Genomic DNA, 19,592 nt, shown 5'->3' with positions numbered 1-19,592 from the left:
GACTCGGGTATCTGTAGGAGAGGCGGGGGGGGGGGGGGGGGGCGGGGAGAGGGGGAGGGGATGGGGTGGAGCGAGAACTGAGAACCTGCTAGAGTGCAGGGAAGCAAGTGGGAGATGAGGGGGGAGTAAGGGATCGGAATAATTCCTTCAGGAAAAAATCCGATTAGGCTGTAGCGAGGGTGATAGGAATCCCAGATTGGGAGAAAATAGGTGAATTCTGGTGGGAGGGTGGGGAGACCTTGAAGAGACCTCTCTTGTGCTCTAGGACTCTGGAAAGAGGAGGGTAGGTGGCAGGAATGGCTGCAAAGGGCATAGTAGAGAGAAACTAAGGAAAGTTGATAGAAGGATTTGGGTGAGATGTCAGGAAGCTGGTTTTTCTGTCAAGGGATCTAGGCTGTCTGGATTCCCAGGGGACCTGGAGAGTGTCCTGCCCTACACGTGGTCACATTCATCTGGGGCCAGGCCTTGGGCCAGTGCTTTAATAGGGAAGGACCGGGCGTCATGGCTTGGTGGTGTCTGGATGGGCTTCCTGAAGGCCTTGCTGAGCCATGGAGAGAACTCTGGAGATTGGGCTCACAGCTCCTGCACTGCATACCTCCTTCCTCACCTCCGACCAGGAACAGCAGAGACTGTAGGAACTTAAGGAGGAGGGTAAAGGCTCTGCCCAGAATTCTAAGAGTATGAGTAAAGCCTAAGAGCTCTTTCTCAACCTGTCTCAGTTAATTCCCTCTACCTGATGGTTATTGCCATAGTTCTATCAGGAGCCAGGTTGGGTCAAGCAAGTGATCTTCGGGTATTTCCTACTTGGGAAGTTACTAAAGGATTATGATTTTGTTATTGTAGGGCTTTCTCTTTGGAAGGTGGCCTGAAAATTGATCTGGGGTGTCCTTGTTTCTCCTGTTGTCCAGGAAAACATAGATGACTGGACACAGAATCTAGAGACTTCAAGTAATGTGGAGATGTTTCGACCTTCAGGTCAGTGGGACCAGGCAAGGGGACTGATGATTGTCTCTCCCTCGGAAAGTGACCATTTTTGTCATTGTGTGTGATTCCTCAGGTTCCACTGGGCTGATTCCCCCATCCCACTTCCAAGCTCGTCCCCTTCCAACTCTATCAAGAATGGCTCCCACCTGGGTCTCAGACATTCCCCTGGTCCAACCCCCAGCCCATCAAGATGTCTCAGAGAGGTGGCCAGACCAGAGACCTCAAATGATAATGTGGGAACAGGATGTTTCTGGCAATGTGCAGGAGCCAGGGCGGAGAGGCAGGTAGGGATTCATTGTTGCTCTTTCCTTGGGTTTTCTTGCCAGTGAGCTGCCTTTTTTTTTTTTTTTTAATGTTTATTTTTGAGAGAGAGAGAGAGAGAGAGAGAAGCGGGGGAGGGGCAGAGAGAGGGAGACAGAATCCGAAGCAGGCTCCAGGCTCTGAGAGGTCAGCACAGAGCCCGACGTGGGGCTCCAGCTCATGAACCTCGAGATCATGACCTGAGCCAAAGTTGGATGTTCAACCGCCTAAGCCACCCAGGCGCCCCTCTGCTGACCCTTCTTCACTGAAATAGATTCCTTACCCTGTTGCAGCCCTTAGTTCCATAATTTGTGCATTTTTGTATAAGCAGTTACTGGAGCTTATAATGCATAAATAACAAGGCAATGTGCTGGATGGGGATAGCAAAAATGAATGAGATACTGATATCAATGAACTAAAAACCCTAAGGGAAGAGGTAGATTGACCAACAACCGACGGTAGGTAATGAGCATAATATGAGGCAAGACAAAGAAGTGCAAAGTAGGAGTATAGATAGACTGTTCTATGGTAGTATGCATTTATTCTGATGGAGTGCTTGCCATTAGAGCCGGACATGCTATTTGTCAATGTTATGTCTGTAAAAATTCTGATTCTTGTTCTTGATGTTTCATGTGTGTCTTTTCCCAAATGTACTGGAATGTCATTCTACCATTTTGCTCTGGAGTGGGATTGCAGGTGGGTCCACCTTGGACCCTGTTCAAGAGGAAGGAGCATGATGACAAAAGAGGAACACTGGAGTGGGGGTCAGGAGACAGAGACTGCTGCTAGTTTGGCTACCAACTAGGGTCCTTTGGCCAGTCACTTAATGTCTCTAGGCTATAGATCCCTGCCAGTTTGTTTGTTTATTTGTTTTTAATGTTTATTGATTTTTGAGAGAGAGAGAGGAATGTGTGTGCAAGCTAGAGAGGGGCAGAGAGAGAGGGAGACAGAAAGTCCAAAGCAGACTCTGCGTTGTCAGTGCAAAGCCCAACATGGGGCTCAAATCCACAAACCATGAGATCATGACCCGAGCTGCAGTCGGACACTCAACCGACTGAACCACCCAGGTGCCCCGATCCCCGTCATTTTGAAAGAAAAATCCTGTGGTTCTGGGCCTCAGTGAAGGAGTTGCATCAAGAGCCATGTTAACATAAGCTGGTTTAAACTTTACAAGATACCAGTAGACTATGTAATTTATCAATGTGCTATCAACTCCTCATATGGTATATCTAACGCTCAATAAATGCTTTTAACTAATGCCTGGTCTCACTCTATTGATACTGGAAGCCATAACCTCTCTTCCTCTGAAACTTCCTCAGACTTTTCCTTGCCCTTAAATCAGAATTCAAAAATCTCTGGGTGTCTTCCAGCCTCTCCATTTCAAAATGTGTGTCCTGATGATGTGTGCATTTGATGTTTAATGCATCTGCCTGTACAGAGCTCTCTCAACAGAGGTCATATTCCATGATCTCAGCTAGCCTTTAGGTCCTGTGAGCCCTGATAGTGGACCTAATCTGCTTAGTAGGAGCATGATAAATGACAACAGTGATGGAAGTGCAGATATCTCCATGGCCCAACTTCATCCCCCTCATCTCCACACACAGGGTAGAGGGACCCTCTTCTGTCTCCATTTGTCCCCTTGGCCACCCTCCCAGCACCAGAGACAGGTCTCACTTGTGCTAACCTGTCTTTGAAGGTCTGTGGAGCTAGAGGGGTCACAGGCCTTGAGCCAGCAGGCTGAGCTGATCTGTCGGCAGCTGCGAGAGCTGCGGCGACTTGAGGAGGAGGTCCGAGTCCTGCGGGAGACTTCGTTGCAGCAGAAGATGAGGCTGGAGGCCCAGGCCATGGAGCTGGAGGCTCTGGCTCGGGCGGAGAAGGCTGGCCAAGCTGAGGCTGAGGGCCTGCGTGCTGCCTTGGCTGGGGCTGAGGTTGTCCGGAAGAACCTGGAAGAGGGGAGCCAGCGGGACCTGGAGGAGGTTAAGAGGCTGCACCAAGAGCAGGTGAATGTGGGGATGAGAAGGGTTCAGTTTCACAATGGTGAATGGGGCAAAAGCTTCCCAGCAAACAGCAGTTTTCGCAGATCAGGCCCTGTGAGCAGTGGAGTGATGAGATGTTCAGTGAGGGCGAGAGAGCAGATGATCTGGAAAGAGGGATTTGGCTGTTTTGGTCTTTATCCAGATTTCACTTTTCCCCCAAGACTCAGGTGACCTCCACCACCTGAAGCCCTCCTTCCCCTTCCACTAGGAGGTAGTTTGTCTTTCTACTTCACTCCAGGTAACCACTTCATGTGGGAGCATTGTGGGGGTGGTGAGGAGGGTGGGAGAGGGGTCTTAAGGCGGACTGGGGAGGGGAGATGATTCAGTCAGCAAGCCTTGCTCAGTGTTTACTCTTTGCCATCTCTGAGATAGGAGCCAGGACTCTGGGGAGGGCAAATTAGCCTGAGTCCTTGTGGGTGAGGCTGACAGCCTAGTGGGGGACATGCACATTCAATACCTAATTCAATCCTAATTCATTCTTTGCAACTGGGAGAAATGCCATGCAGGAGAAGGACAAGGGAGCCCTAATATGGTCTGGGGGGTTAGGGAAGACCACCCTAACCAGTAGACATGCTAAGAAATGAAACCATGGGTGAATCTCATTTTTTTTAAAATATAATTTATAGTCATCCATTTTTTTTTTAAGATTTTATTTTCTTAAATAATCTCTACACCCATCATGGGGCTTGAATTTATAACCCCAAGACTAAGAGTCACATGCTCTACCTACTAAGCCAGCCAGGCGCCCCTGGGTGAATTCCTTCATAACCTCAGATTGGGGAAGCCTTTCTACCTATGAATCCAAATCCAGAGCCATTAAAAGACTGATACATTGCCTTTGTAATATTAAATTTAGAAATTACAAAATTAAAGAGTATATACAGTTCATATCACAGGAAAAGGCTAATGTCCCTCATATGCCTAGAAATTGACAAGGGAAGGGTAGCAATCTAGCCAGAAAATGGACAAAGGAGATAGTTCAAAGAAAAATATAAATGGCCTTTAGATTTATGAAGAATGCTTCATGATAAATTGTCATTTGTGCTAAATAGGAGTTGGCTGGTTAGCTGGCACATGGGGAGGTGATGGGAGCTGGGCAACATTGGTAGCATGGGGGATATGAGGAGGCCAGAGGGGCTTGAGTGCTGGAGATAAGAGAGGCCCTGGATGGTGTGTGGACAGTGAGGCCTCGGGGCCTGTTCAGAACTTTGTACTTTACCTTGAGAGCAATGTGCAACTGTTGAAAAGTTTTCAATAGGGAAATGACATGATCAGATTTGTATTTTATGTCTAAAAAGACCAGTTTTATGGGGCACCTGGCTGGCTCATTTGGTAGAGCATGCGACTCTTGATCTTGGGGTTGTGACTTTAAACCCTAGGTCCAGTGTAGAGCGTACTTAAAAATAAATAAAATAAGAAGACCAGCTTTGTGATTTAAGTCCAAAATGATCACTTCATGGTATGGACATAGGGCTGGAGGGGGCAGAGTCCTTTCCAACAGGGTGTGGCAGAGAGCTGTGTGGAAGCAAGATCATTCCAGATGATGAATAGGTGGTAGGATGGAGCGGGTGGTAGGGGGCCTAGGGAGGCCTTCTGAGCAGGTGACATCGCCTGAGGTCTGAAGAGTTGGGGGAAGCCAAGCCTCAGGCAGACTCCGCTGTGGGAAAGAGCTGGTTTGTTAGTGCAGAAGGGAGGGCATTGTGGCTGGAGCAGAGTGGGCAGTGGAGAGCAGTAGAAGCCGAGCTCAGAGACGTGGGCAGAGGCCACAGTAGGTCAGGCTTCACAGGCTGAGGGCAGAAGATGGGTTTTGTTGTCTGTGCCATGATAAGCCGCTGAAGGCTTTTTTGTTTTTTATGTTTATTTTTGAGAGAGACAGACAGACAGAGCGCGAGTAGGGGAGGGGCAGAGAAGAGGAGACAAAATCTGAAGCAGGCTCCAGGCTCTCAGCACCAAGCTGGACATAGGGCTCGAACCCAGGAACCATGAGATAATGACTTGAACTTAAGTCAGCTGCTTAACCGACTGAGCTACCCAGGCATTCCAAGCCACCAAAAGCTTTCAAAGACTGGTCAGGAGTGTGTTGCTGTTGTACAAGCCAGAGATGAGGGTGGCTTGCTAAGGTTAGTGGCGGTGGAGACAGAAGTGAAGGGGGGAGACTGGCAGGAACTGCTGATGGATTGGAAGGTAGATGGAGGACAATGAGGACTGTCTCCATTTTGCCATATGCAGTTGGGTGATTTGCTGGGTTGTGGTCTAAGGTCACAGAAGGTAGTGGTGAAGAGACAGGGCCTGAGCAGGAGTGGATTTACCAAGTCCAGATGTAGTGAGCTGGCTCCTGCTGTGCCCTCTCTTCTCTCCACAGCTCTCCTCTTTGATGCAGGCTCATCAGGAGGCTCTTTCTAGTTTGACCAACAAAGCTGAGAGCTTGGAGAAATCTCTGAATAGTCTGGAAACCAGGAGGGCAGGGGAAGCCAAGGAGCTGGCTGTGGCCCAGAAGGAGGCTGAGCTGCTGCAGAAGCAGCTGAGGTAAAGGGGGGGGTGGACTTAAGGGGGACCTGGTGGTTGGTGGGTGTGGTGGGTCTCCAGGGTGCCTCACCGATTGCTGCCTTATTCTGACCCTAACCCTAGCAAGACCCAAGAAGATTTGGAAGCACAGGTGACCTTGGTTGAGAATTTAAGGAGATATGTGGGGGAGCAAGTCCCTCCTGAGGTTCAAAGCCAGACCTGGGAATCAGAGCGACAGGAGTTTCTAGAAACTGTGCAAGTGAGTGAGTACAGGGTGCCTCTGTGTGGGGGCTGGACATGGGGTGGGAGGGCTCAGGGATCAGATCCTGGGACAGGAGTGGCCCCCTGAAGAAGAGCACAGTGCCCAGGAGCGAAGGCAGTGCTGTCGAGGGGCAGCGTGCTGCCTGCTGCATGAGGGCCTGTGTGGAGGTTCTACAGAGGCGGTGGCTCTCGCCCTCCCTCTCCCATACGCAGCACTTGCAGGAGGACCGGGATGGCCTGCACACCACAGTGGAGCTGCTGCAGGTGCGTGTGCAAAGCCTCATGCACATCCTTGCCATGCAGGAGGAGGAGCTGGCCAGGAAGGTAGGCCCCTGGTGGCTCTCTGTGTGTGGGAGGCGTTCGCATGCTGCCAGAACCTCCTGGGATCTTCTTTTCTGTGAACACTTCTTGCTGTGACTCTTGTTGCTTAGTCGGGCCAGACAAAACAAAACGACACCCCACCCCCTTCCTCTGCCCACCCCCCCCAGGAACCCACACTTCCACCCTTCCTCCACCCCGCAGGTTCAACCTTCAGATTCCCTGGAGCCTGAATTCACTAGGAAGTGCCAGTCCCTGCTGAAGCGCTGGCGCGACAAAGTGTTTGCCCTCATGGTACAGCTGAAGGCCCAGGAGCTGGAGCACAGAGGATGCATGGAGCAGCTGAAGGGACAGGTTGCTTGACTCCCGCTCTCTTTCTCTCCATATTCCCCCTACCCGCCCCCCCCCCAACCCCTGGCTCCTTACATGAGGGATGCTACTTGTCCAGCAAAGATTTATTGAGTGGCTACCATGTGCTGGGAACATAGCCCTGAACAGAGACAAGTACTACTGTCAGGGAGCTTGCATTCTGGAGCAGGGACCCACAACAGGCAAGCACACAATTAGATGATGTCAAAGAATTATGTGTGCTTTAAAGAAAAATGTAAAAGATAAGTGACGGAAAGAGACCATGGCGTCAGCCAGCTTTAGGTAGGATGGTCAGGAATGGCTTTTCGGAGGAGGTGACGATGCCCAAGGATGGCGGCATGGGCAGTGGCAGTGAGTCTTTGTGGGTATGTCACAGGTGGTTCCTCAAGGGGTGGGGGGGGCACATGGAACATGCTTCTGAAAGGAAACCTGGACTCAGACTCCATTCTCAGAAACCCAGGCTCATCTCCCTGCATGATGTTCTCCCGGAGACTTTGGCACCAGCCCCTTCATTCCCAGTGCCCCCCTCCAGCTTTCCGCTCCAGCTGTGCCCTGTCCCGCATCCTCTCCTCCCACAGGTGGCAGAGCTCCAGGAAAGAGTTGTGGCCCAGAGCCAGGAGCAGGCCATCCTGCAGCGCTCCCTGCAGGACAAGGCCGCAGAGGTGGAGGTGGAGCGGATGGGCGCCAAGGTCTGTGTCTGAGACAGGCGGAGGCTGAGGGAGGTCAGGGATGTCCCTGGAGTTGGGAGGGGACCCCTCTTTTCACTGTATCCTTCCCAGACCCTGCAGATAGAGCTGAACCGAGCCCAGGAGGCCCAGCGCCGGAGGCAGCAGCACACGGCCACAGCTGAGGAGCAGCTGAAGCTTGTGGCCAATTCTGTCAGCAGGTGTCTGGGGTGGAGGGTGGGTGGAGTAGCATTTCTGCTTCCCCAGCTTCCTGGGCACCTTGGAGGTTAAGAGTTTCAGGCAAGAGGGGCTGGAGAGCTGGCCATTGGAGGATGCAGGGCTAAAGGTGTGTAGCCCTGGAAAAGTCCCTGTGCTGGTTTTCCCCTGGGGCAGCCTGCTCCACATTCATCAAAGGTCACTTGTTATGACTCCTGTGCACGTTTGGCTGGAGGCGAGGCCATGCTTCCTCCTGTAGTTCAGTTCCCCTGGGAGGATCTCCACCTTCAGAGTTGTTTGAGGATGGGGAGTGTGGATACTCCATCTTTCTTTCTTTAAAATTTTATGCCCTGTTTAGTTCGAACCACGTTTTAGTCTATTTTATTTTATTTTATTTTTTTAATTTTTAACATTTATTTATTTTTGAGAGAGAGAGAGAGAGAGAAGCAAAGAGAGAGAGGGAGGGAGACACAGAATTCGAAGCAGGCTCCAGGCTCTCAGTTGCGGATGCGGGGCTTGAACCCACAAACTGTGGGATCATGACCTGAGTGGAAGTCAGGCACTTAACTGACTGAGCCACCCAGGTGCCCCTCTATTTATTTTAAAGCTGCACACCTACTGGCTTATTTGATATTCCATCTGAAATGTATGCCAGTTTCCTTTTCAATCAATTGCAAGTCTGTGTCTCTCATACCAACTTCCTAGGATTTTGCTTCTTGACTCTTGTTTTATAACCTTTAGAAAGACCTCTAAAGGAGAAACATACTTTCTTTGTGTGGGTAACAGCCCCTCCTCAGCTTTGGACTTTGGGATACTGAGGTGGCTCTCACAGTGCTCCTGGCACAGTGCCTAGCTTGTCATCTACACTCTGTAAATGTTTACCATTACCATGAGGCTGTTCTGAATGGATCACGTAAGAATATTGGTGTAGCAAATACCTTCTATTGGATTTGTACCTGGGGGACTAATTTCACTTAAAAATTATGAAAAACTTCCACTTTGCACGGGATTGGAGAGACTAGTTATAACGAACCACCCCAGATTCAACTCCCTGCATGGGCCTCCTGTCCCCAGGAGAGCGGGAAGGTATGCTGTACACAGGGTTTTACTTTGGCATCAGGACATCACTGAAATGGTTGTTGCTAATGATTGGTTGCCAAAAAGTCCACGAGGCTTAAAACAACCTCGCTCAGATTATTGCCAGGTTTGTTAGATAGTCTCTAGATGGCCTGGAGACGTTGTCAGAAAATGGCTTTAAGGGGCACGTGGATGGCTCAGTTGGTTAAGCATCCGAGTCTTGGTTTCTGCTCAGGTCATGATCTCATGGTTGAGGTCGAGCCTCGCATCAAGCTCTCCACTGACAGTGCGGAGCCTCCTTGGGATTCTCTTTCCCTCTCTCTCTCTGCCCCTCCCCCCCAATAAAGTAAATAAAAACTTGAAAAAAATGGCTTTAATAAGAGCCACAGAAGGTGTTGGAAGCATCTGCTCACACCATTTTTTAGATAACTGATCTCTGCTGTGCTGCTAGGAATATAACTGTCAGCCTTTGTCATTCATTTATTTTCCAATTGGTACACTTGGACTCTCCTGGAGTATTCCACCCCTGCCCTGAGATGCAGGTCCTCCTCCCAGCGGGGGCTGTGTAGGCTTCTCAACTTTCGTGCACCACGCTGGTCCTGCTTTGGGCACAGCCAGCTGATAAAGCATGGGTATCTGGCCTTCACTGGTATCAAGGAATTGTTGGAGAGAATAGCTTTGATCTCTAATGCATACCAGTGATCAAAAACTAGGTTATGAGAAATAAACCTTGCAGGTTGCTTGAAAAGATACACAGTCAGGTAATGCTTTCTTGGGGTGAGGGCCCCTTAGAAAACTGATGGAAGTTATGTACTCTGTGTCTTAGGAAAAGTGCACCTAAATGCTGTATACCCAGATGTAGCATACAATACCAGATTACCAAAGCCAGGAGACATGTTAGGTGCCTGCAGGCAAAAAAGTCCAAATCAGCTAGAGATGAGCCAGCTTTATGGCACTCGTTGTAGCCTGTGTGGATCATTTGTACTGAACTCTACTGTGTATATGGGCTCTGGGTCCAGATGAGGTATGTGACCCCATGAAGCTCATTCTTGCTCATTACTGCAAGGCTCTTGTTAAAGACACTGATTGCGAGGAGCCAAATGAGAGGCTTACTGTAGGTTTGGGGACCAAGCATAGCTGTGCTGTCCTTATGAGAAAGGGGATCATTTTTTTAAATGTTTATTTATTTTGAGAGAGAGAGTGTTAAGCAGTGGAGAGGGGCAGAGAGAGGGAGAGAGAGGATCCCAAGCAGGGCTCTGCATTGTCAGCGCAGAGCCCGATGAGAGGCTCGAACTCACGAACCACAAAATCATGACCTGAGCCGAGATCAAGAGTCAGACACTTAACCAACTGAGCCACCCAGGCGCGCACTCCTCAACTGGATCATTTTTATCTAACATACACCAAAGGACTTAGGCTCTCGGGTTTTCTTCCTTATTTGGTTGAGGAGCTCAGACGTGACTGGCGGGACAAAGAGTTGGTGCTCCAGCCCTGGCTTCAGCTTCTCTTTTCCCTGCTATGTTCTGCCCTTCCCTGCTCCCCACATGTTAAGCAGTAGAGGATAGAAGTTGTTCCTACAGGTCACATCAAGTCCTTTTGGGAATGAGGTGGGGTTGAAGTGTTGCTAACCTCATGTCTTCCTCAGCTTCCAGACCTGGCTCCAGAGCACCGTGGCTGACATGGAACGGGCCACCACACGGCTTCCCAGCCTCAGCAGCCGAGTCAGCTATGCCGTCCGCAGAGTCCACACCGTTCAGGGTAGGTAGGGCAACTGCCAGACCCACTGTAGCCGTCTTCCCCCATCTTTCTCATCCCACACCCGTCCCCCTGCCTACATGCCACCAGTCCCTGAATCTCTTCCCCTTACTCCCCTCTTCCCTTTTCTCCTCCTCAAACTCCTCTCTGTTGTTCTCTGCCTTTTCTCCTCCAGGCCTGATGGCTCGAAAACTGGCCCTTGTTCAGCTGCGCCAGGAGAGGTGAAGTTTAGGGCACTTTGAGGTGGATGGGAGGGAGTTAAGGTGTTGTTTGCTGGGACCCCAAACAGTGAGGACTGAGGAGGGATGGGGGCTTAGGGATCAGGCTGGGTGATTTCCCCTCTTTGTCTTCCCTGCCCCAGCTGCCCCCAACCCCCACCGGCCACAGATGTGAGCCTTGAGTTGGAACAGCTGCGGGAAGAACGGAACCGCCTGGACACAGAACTGCAGCTGAGTGCCCATATCATCCAGCGGGAGGTGGGCCAGGCCCGGGAGCAAGGTACTCTTGGTCCTGGAGTCCCTGGGCTGAAGCACAGGCCTGAATTGGGTGCCTTGTGGGTGGAGAGGAGGGAAGAGCTGGGGCCTGGCAAGGGGAGGCCTGTGAGTGCCGCCTCTTCCCAGGGGAGGCGGAGCGGCAGCAGCTGAGCAAGGTCGCCCAGCAGCTGGAGCAGGAGCTGCAGCGGACCCAGGAGTCCCTGGCTAGTGTGGGGCTGCAGCTGGAAGCGGCTCGCCAGGGCCAGCAGGAGAGCACACAGGAGGCTGCCAGTCTCCGACAGGAACTGACCCAGCAGCAGGAGATCTATGGGCAAGGTGTGCCGGAGGGGAAATGGGTTTACCCTGGAGGACTGGGGGGAGCGGAGAACCAAGGCTCCCCCTGTCACACCCGACACCCGATTTGCACCTCCCCACCCCCCCAGCTCTGCAAGAGAAGGTGGCTGAAGTGGAAACTAGGCTTCGGGAACAGCTCTTAGAAACAGAGAGGAGATTGAATGAGGCTCGGAGGGAGCATGGCAAGGCAGGTGAGATTTGCTGGGATGCACATGGGCTTCTGGGGAGATTCAGGAAGTGTTGGACATAGGTTTTTTAAAAGCTGTTTTGGTAGTATGCAAATAATGAAGTTATCAAGAAATGGCACAAATTCTCAGGTGGTGAACACACTCAGGTAGCCAGTGCCCGTATCAAGCACTGGCATGTGACCAGCCCCGAGCCTCCTAAGCCCCTCCCAGCCACTCCCCTTCACAAAGGCAACACCCATCCCAACCTCATACCAACAGTTACCCCCAATTTTTTTTTCCCCATAACACAATATGCATTTATTCTCTCACAGCCCTGGAAGTGAGAAGCTAGAATTCTGAACTCAAGATGCACACAGGGTTGGTTCCTACTAGAGGCTCTGAGGGACAATCTGTTTTATGATCCTCTCCTGCCTTGTGGCAGTTGCTGGCAGTCTTTGGTGTGTAGGCACATCATTCCATTCTCTGTCTCCATCTTTACATGGTGTTCTTTCCTGTGTGTGTCTACCCCCAACATTTTTTTTTCAAGTGTTTTATTTATTTTTTTTTGCAAATTTGTTTTTGTTTTTTTATGTTTATTTATTTTTGAGAGAGACATAGCTCGAGTGGAGGAGGGATGGGGATGGGGTGTGGAGAGAAAGAGAGAGAATCCCCAGCAAGCTCCAAGCTGGCAGTGCAGAGCCTGAGACAGGGCTCAAACTCAATGAAACTGTGAGATCATGACCTGAGCCAAAACTAAGAGTTGGGCGCTTAACTGACTAAGCCACCCAGGAGCCCCTCAAAGATTTTGTTTTTAAGTACTCCGCACCTAACATGGGGCTTGAACTCAAAAACCCAAGATCAAGAGTCATGCTCTACCTACTAAGCCAGCCAGGAGCCTCCCCCCAACTTTTTATTAGGAAAAAGTTCAAATACCTACACAAGTTATGAGTCACGTAATGCCCACTTGTATACCTCTAACTAGATGTTAACAGTTAATTAATCTTTTTCAATTAAAAAAAATGTTTATTTTGAGAGACAGCAGGGGAGGAACTGAGAGAGAGGGAGAGAGAATCCCAAGAAGGCTCCATGCTCATCAAGGAGCCGAACGTGGGGCTTCATCTCACTGCTGTAAGATCACAACTTGAGCCGATATCAAGAGTTGGATGCTTAGCTAACTGAGCCACCTAGGTGCCCCAAGATTTTATTTTTTAGGTAACCTCTACACCCAATGTGGGGCTTGAACCGATCATCAAGAGTCACACGTTCTGCCACCTGAGCCAGCCAGGTGCCCAGCAGTTCCTAATCGTTTGCTACATTTGCTCTATCCATATATACACATACACTGATACATGCATTTTTTGGGGAATCATTTAAAATAAGTTACAAACATTATGACCATTCAGCTGCATCTCCTACAAGGAGGAAAATTTCCTACATAACCTCAATATGATTGTCACATTAAGAACATTAATTGCACAAAATCTAATATCCAGTTCATATTCAGATTTCCCCTAAGTTCAGGGATGGGGAAGGTACTTTGGGTTCACAGGACCATAGGGTCGTGGAGCATTAGCCACCAGACAGAAGAGACAGTTCTAGAGCATAAATGGCTTCCCTGAGCCATAGAGCTGGGGGCCCGGTGTTCCTGCCCATCATTCCAGTACTGTTCTCATGGTGCCTCTTTGCCTCTGGGCTGCCCCACACCTGTGCCCTCTGTGCCCTGGCTTCCACATAGTGGTCTCCCTGCGCCAGATGCAGCGCAAAGCCACCCGGGAAAAGGAACGGAACCAGGAGCTCAGGCGCCTGCAAGATGAGGCCCGGAAGGAGGAGGGGCTGCGGCTGACCCAACGCCTGCAGGAGCTAGAAAGGGACAAGAACCTTATGCTGGTAGGGGATGGCAGAGACCAGGGCCCTTCTTGAGCTGGTGGGGGAGCAGAGGTGTAGAAGAAGGAGGCTCGGCTCTGCCTGGGCTCGGTGGCGTTTAACCCTCTCCTTCCCAGGCCACCTTGCAGCAGGAGGGTCTCCTCTCCCGTTACAAGCAGCAGCGACTGTTGGCAGTTCTTCCTTCCCTGCTGGATAAGGGGAAATCTGTGGAGTCCGGCCCCAGGGCCCCAGGGTCTTCAGCACCTGTGCCTCCAGCAGTAGCACCCACCAGCAGAGAGTCCATAAAAGGTAATGGTCCATGTAGGAAGGGACACATGAGGGGGACTTTAGCAGTCTTTCCTCCAGACACTCTTAATGCATGAGCATTGTTCTCCATGACCCTTGGAGGCCCAACAACCTCTCTTATCCATGTCTATCTTGGGCCAGAGAACCCTCTCCCTCATAACTCTCCCATCCGATGCCCTGTTCTCTGCGCGGTAGTTGCAACAGCCTTCTCTCGGTGGGCTCCTATCCCTTGGGGTCTTCTTTCCCAGGATCGCTCTCTGTCCTGCTCGATGATCTGCAGGGCCTGAGTGAGGCCATCTCCAAAGAGGAAGCTGTTTCTCAAGGAGACAACCAGAACTATCCTCCTCCAGTCTGCCTCTGAGCAGCGGGCACTCTGAGCAGCGGGGGGCTCAAGGTGGGCGGGAAGGATCTTGGAGAAGTGGGGTGGGGTAGGGAGGTCAGCCAGCTGCCCTCATGGACACGAGCTACCAAGATGTCTGTGAATTCTTCTGTAGCACAATAAAGATGAATACAGTAGGAGCCATGTTGTCTCTGGGAATGGAAGGGAATTCTCCCAGCAGCCATTGCTTTCCAGAAAATATGAGGAGTCCCTCATAGCTATTTCTCTAGATGGTGCCTTTTTCAAAACCCCTTTTCCTGGGCTGCTTGGGAAGTTTTTTGAGAAGCTCCAGGTTTTCTTTATTCTCAACTTTTTTTTTTAAATTTTTTAATGTTTATTTATTTTTGAGAGAGGGAGACAGAGTGCAAGTGGGGGAGGGGCAGAGAGAGAGAGAGGGAGACACAGAATCGGAAGCAGGCTCCAGGCTCAGAGCTGTCAGCACAGACCCCTATGTGGGGCTCGAACTCACGGACCGTGAAATCATGACCTGAGCCTAAGTCAGATGCTTAACCGACTGAGCCACCCAGGCGCCCCTCAACTTTTGTTTTAAAACTCTTTACCTCTTGGGGTGCCTGGGTGGCTCAGTCGGTTTAGCGTCTGACACTTGGTTTCGGCTCAGGTCATGATCTCACAGTTTCTGAGTTCGAGCCCCACTTCAGCCTCTCTACTGTCAGCACAGAGCCTGCTTCAGATCCTCTGTCCCTCTCTCTCTCTGCCCCTCCCCCACTTGCACTCTCTCTAGAAAAAGAGAAAAAAACCCAACTCTTTACCTCTGGAAGATAATCACTGTCAGGAATGAGAAATATAAGACATCACTCATTTGACAGGAATCTCAGAGCTAAGGCAGTGTCGTTGTTCAGAGGCTGCAGTGATGGCTTGATGGGTGGGTCCCTGCTCCCACAGCACTGACATCAGGGTAGGGGGGACAGATGATGGACAAGTACCTAAGTGGGCAAAGCAGCATTGCCATGAAGAGAAGACACATACAGTGATGTGATAGAACCTGACTGGGGAGAGACAGCTAGATGAGGGGACAAGAAAGGCCTTGAGGAGGAGATGTGTGGAGACCTGCTTTGCTGCGGAAAGCAAGCAGAGGAGCCACACCGGCAGGACTCCAGAAGAGTCCTGCGGAGGACAGACAAGCACAGAGGCCGAGTGGGAAGGGAGGACCTGGTAGAGGGGATTTTATCTAAGTCAGTAGGAAGCCCTTGGAGTAATTTAAAGCTGGGAAGCAGCCACACAATTAGGCTGATTTTTTTGTTGTTGTTGATGTTTAATTTTGAGAAAGAGCATGAACGGGGTGGAGGGGCAGAGAGAGAGGAGGACAGAGGATCCGAAGCGGGCTCCTTGCTGACAGCAGCAAGCCTGATGTGGGACTTGAACTCACGAACCAGGAGATCATGACCTGAGCCAAAGTCGGACATTCAACCCAGGAGCCCCTAGGGTGACATTTTTTTTTTAATTGTTTTTTCTTAATGTTTTTATTTTTGAGACAGAGAGAGACAGAGCATGAGCAGGGGAGGGGCAGAGACAGAGGGAGACACAGAATCCGAAGCAGGCTCCAGGCTCTGAGCCATCAGCACAGAGCCCGATGCGGGGCTCGAACTCACAGACTGTGAGATCATGACCTGAGCCGAAGTCGGACGCTCAACCGACTGAGCCACCCAGGCGCCCCTAGGGTGACATTTTTAAGAGTTAGTTTGGCTGGCTGTGGAGGACGGGGTTTGGGTGCGGGGAGGGATGAAGAGTGGGGGCTAGGAGGGTACTGGGGGCTGGGGAGAGATGGGCTCCAGAATGGGGAGGTGGGTTGGGCTTGGCTTGGGGAGTGTGGGGGGGAAGGAGCAGAATGAAGGGTTCAAAGTGACACCACTGTCCCTCACTAGGAGGCAGCAGATGAGGTGGGGAATAGCCTGGGCAGGAAGGGTGTTCTGTTTGGAAGGCTTTCTGAGAAGCTCACTAGACCTTCAGACCAGAGGAGGCTTTCCTGAGGAAGAGGTTCTAAGGGGGTCTCTGAGAGACTTCGACAAGACTTGGACCAAGGCTTAAAGGTCCCAGGCAGTGGGGGGCCACAGAGAGCTGGCACCAAGGACCAGGGAAGCAGTCACAGGGGCCGGTGAGCAGGGTTCCAGAGAAAGGAGGAAGAGGCTGAGATGACTGGGGAAGCAGAGGCAGGTCCCTCCTAAGGCTCTGGGCTGTGACTGATGGAGCCTGCTCTGGGGTGGGGAGAAGGAGTCAGAATGTCCTCATACTTCTCACCTGCCATCACCCCAGTTGGCTTCTGGATGAAATTCTTCAGATGTCACTGCTTGGGAGGGCCCCTGGGTGTCTGATGAAGGCACATGCTGGAAAGCAGTCTAGAGGGGAGTGGAAGTTCCAAGGGTAAAACTGAGTCCCAAGGGGGAGGCTCGGGGTGCTGGCTGAGACCATCCCAGCTGCATCCTGTGTGTTTAAACAGGAGCAACTCTCCCTGCTCCTCCCTGAGCGTCCTCCCTCCCAGCCCCTGTAATTATACTGCTTCCCCACGCAAGGCTTGCTCCCATTTCTTGGCTTCCAATGGCTCCAAGGGATGAAAGGTAGAAGTCCTTGTGATTACGGAGTTGAGAGCTGGGTATTGATTGCTTCAGGGTGTGTAGGGAGGAGGATGTGAAAACAAAGGTGGGGTGACCAAGGTCTAGATCATTGATAGAGCTGGGGTGGCTGGGTCCCAAAATGAGGGGGGGGGGGTACTAAAATGAGGGACGCCACCGTCAGAGGTTACACATCAGCCATGGCCTTCCAAACGGGTTTGACCAGTTAGGTTCTGATGGGATTCCTTGTGTCACTGGGCTGGCCCCTCCCCAGAGATTGGACACCTCCTCTCCCGCCTCCCCTATAAAGTCTCTTGGGGTTCCCAGGCACCTAGACTCAGCCCACCCCCAACTTTGGGGGCCAGGAGATAGACATGATGTTCAACTGGAAGCTACTGGGGATCCTGGTCCTTTACCTGTATGCCATAGGTAAGCCAGGAGTGCAACCTGGGTTGTTGGAAGATGGTCAAGCGAGGTGAGGGTGAATTAGATGCATAGGGATGGAGGAGATTCTGGGTATTCACGTGAGGAGAAGAGTTAAGAGGTTGAAGGTGATGTAACTCAATGTTTTTACTGGTTCAGGTGTAGGTCCATGTGGCAATTTCAATCAGAATCCAGTTGTATAGGCAAGTATTCTTCACAGCTGAGGACTGTGTGAAAGAGGGTGGGTGTCACTGCAGAGGCTGGGATCTGGGTGCCACATGGGCCCAAGGTGTAAATGGCTTTGGAGGTACAGACCAGCACAGAGACCGTGCTATTGGGGGTCCCAGCCAGGGTGGATGGAGCTTATATCAGGTCCTGTCAATTTAAAGTTGGTCAAGTTAGGGGTGCTTGAGTGGCTTAGTCAGCTGGGTGTCCGACTCTTGATTTCAGCTCAGGTCATGATCTTATGGTTCATGAGATTGAGCCCTGCACTGGGCTCAGCACTGAGTGTAGAGCTTACTTAAGATTTTCTCTCTCTCAAAAAAGAAAGAAAGTTGGTCAAGTTAATGATACCTGATAGGGTTCTTATGTCATTTTAAGATCAAAGATACACTTTGTAAATGTGTAAAGTTTCTTTGAGAGTTACTTTTTAAAATTTATTTTCTTTTTCTTTTTTAATTTTTTAAAAAATGTTCATTTTTGAGAGAGAGAGCACAAGCCGGGCAGAGAGGAGCTGAAGCGGGCTCCGTGCTGACAGCAGAGAGCCCGATTTGGGCCTTGAACTTGCAAGTCATGAGATCATGACCTGAGCCAAAGTTGGATGCTCAACTGACTGAACCACCCAGGTGCCCTCCCCCCTTTTTAAAGTTTATTTATTTTGAGAGAGAGAGAGAGAGAGCAGGGAGGGGCAGAGAGAGGGAGAGAAAGAGAGAATCCCAAGCAGGCTCTGCACTGTCAGTGGAGAGCCTGATGCAGGGCTCAAAGGCACCAACCCTGAGATCATGACTGGAACCGAAATCAAGAGTCAGATGTTCAACCGACTGAGCCACCTAGGCACCCCGAGTGAGTTAACTTTTGAGATGTGTTTGTGGTGTCAGCTCAGGGTGTGATCTATCTCAGAGATGCTATGCCTTCTGAGTCTCTAGCTGGGGGAGGAGGGATCTGGCCCTCATCACCTTTTACCTTTCTCCTTCCACCTCCACAGGCATCTCAGGCAACGGAGACCACCCCTCTCACCCACCCACAGAGGCTGGAGAAGAGGATGGGTCCCCAACATTGCCTCAGGGTCCCCCAATCCCTGGTGACCCTTGGCCAGGGGCACCCCCTCTCTTTGAGGACCCTCCACCTCCTGGCCCCAGTCGTCCCTGGAGAGACCTGCCTGAATCTGGAGTCTGGCCTCCTGATCCCCCAAGAACCGATCCCCCTCAACCTCCCCGGCCTGATGATCCCTGGCCAGCAGGACCCCAGCCTCCAGAAAACCCCTGGCCACCTGCTCCTGAAGTGGACCATGGATCTCAAGAGGAGCCAGATCTTGACCCACCCCGGGAAGAATACAGATAGAGGGATTCCCCAGAGGCATCTCAGTGCCCTCCAAGCCCATCTGAACCCTTCTGATTCCCCTTCAGTTCTCCCCAATTTATCCTCCATTTCTTTCCTCATTCTTTCAATTAATTCTGAATTCTCAGTATTTCCTGTCCACTTTTGAGTTCCGCCCACATTTCCCCACCAGTTTTCTCTGACAACTGAAGCATACACCCCTACCTCATGTCCAGTCCTCCCCCAGTACTTGCTTCCCAACTTCCTCTTTCCCACTCCTGCCCCACACTGTGTTTTCTGCTGCCGCCTGGTGGCCTACAGCTGCAAACTATCAGGAGACCAAAACGGCGCTTCCATGAAATGGAAAAATAAAAAAAACCCATGTTTTCTTAATTTTGAATCGAGGCTGCTTCTTTGCCAATGATTAGGTCTTTGAATATTGAAATGCCTTCCTCAGAGCACAAACCTACAGAGATCTGGAAGTAATATGAGTTCCTGGCTTGCCCATAATTATGCATAAGGATGTGGAACTCAGCAGAAGGAAGTTAGAAATGTAACTATCAGAATTACAAGGGCATTCAGACCCACATTTCTCCCATTCTGGAACCCCTATTTTGGAGAATGAGAAACCAAGTTACGTCTCTTTTTAATAGCTCATGGCTTGCACACCCCTGGCTGAACATGAAAACTTTCCCAGGGGCATGTGGGCAGGACTAAGTTCTAAGGGGATCAATTTCCAGAAGTATATGTACCCCTTCCAAAAATGAATCTGCCTGATGACTGTACCATGTTTTCATTTTCCACTGGTGTCCAATAACAAACCACCCTTCTCCCTCTGGACAGAGAAAAGCCAAGCTCTCTTGCTCACCTTGAACTGGAGGAGAGTGCTCTTCCTGGAGCTAGCAAACAAAAATCAGTGGGGAATAGAAACCAGCCCTTTCCATCTCATTAAGAGATGCATCTTTTTTTTTTTTAATTTTTTTTTAACATTTATTCATTTTTGAGACAGAGAGAGACAGAGCATGAACGGGGGAAGGT

At 50.7% G+C, this 19,592-nt stretch overlaps 3 protein-coding genes across 7 annotated transcripts in view; all 3 read left to right on the top strand.

Annotated features, from left to right (window-relative positions):
* Positions 1 to 19,592, top strand: part of LOC131515327 (class I histocompatibility antigen, Gogo-B*0101 alpha chain-like) — a 554,762-nt gene that overhangs the window by 375,167 nt on the left and 160,003 nt on the right. The window lies entirely within an intron of this gene.
* On the top strand, positions 65 to 18,356 carry CCHCR1 (coiled-coil alpha-helical rod protein 1). 5 transcript variants are annotated; one of them, XM_058736075.1, is made up of 19 exons: positions 67 to 651; positions 909 to 975; positions 1,058 to 1,268; positions 2,981 to 3,284; positions 5,683 to 5,846; positions 5,949 to 6,084; positions 6,300 to 6,410; positions 6,609 to 6,758; positions 7,352 to 7,464; positions 7,555 to 7,659; positions 10,377 to 10,489; positions 10,662 to 10,707; positions 10,848 to 10,984; positions 11,107 to 11,295; positions 11,403 to 11,504; positions 13,216 to 13,367; positions 13,481 to 13,652; positions 13,898 to 14,043; positions 18,223 to 18,341. In XM_058736075.1, exons 1-18 carry the CDS (start codon positions 502 to 504, stop codon positions 14,008 to 14,010), a joined length of 2,535 nt encoding a protein of 844 aa, XP_058592058.1. In that variant the 5' UTR covers positions 67 to 501; the 3' UTR covers positions 14,011 to 14,043; positions 18,223 to 18,341. The 5 variants fall into 5 exon arrangements, 1 of the variants encoding a protein (XP_058592058.1); XR_009263558.1 differs by lacking the exons at positions 13,216 to 13,367; positions 13,898 to 14,043 and having other exon boundaries at positions 65 to 651; positions 18,223 to 18,356; XR_009263557.1 differs by lacking the exons at positions 13,216 to 13,367; positions 18,223 to 18,341 and having other exon boundaries at positions 66 to 651; positions 13,898 to 14,035.
* PSORS1C2 (psoriasis susceptibility 1 candidate 2) lies at positions 16,901 to 18,947 on the top strand. Its single transcript, XM_058736112.1, has 2 exons — positions 16,901 to 17,024; positions 18,223 to 18,947. Exons 1-2 carry the CDS (start codon positions 16,970 to 16,972, stop codon positions 18,576 to 18,578), a joined length of 411 nt encoding a protein of 136 aa, XP_058592095.1. The 5' UTR covers positions 16,901 to 16,969; the 3' UTR covers positions 18,579 to 18,947.

This window comes from Neofelis nebulosa, chromosome 6 (genome assembly GCF_028018385.1).
Source record: "Neofelis nebulosa isolate mNeoNeb1 chromosome 6, mNeoNeb1.pri, whole genome shotgun sequence".
Lineage (NCBI taxonomy): Eukaryota > Metazoa > Chordata > Mammalia > Carnivora > Felidae > Neofelis > Neofelis nebulosa.
This window is presented reverse-complemented; position numbering and strand designations above follow the sequence as displayed.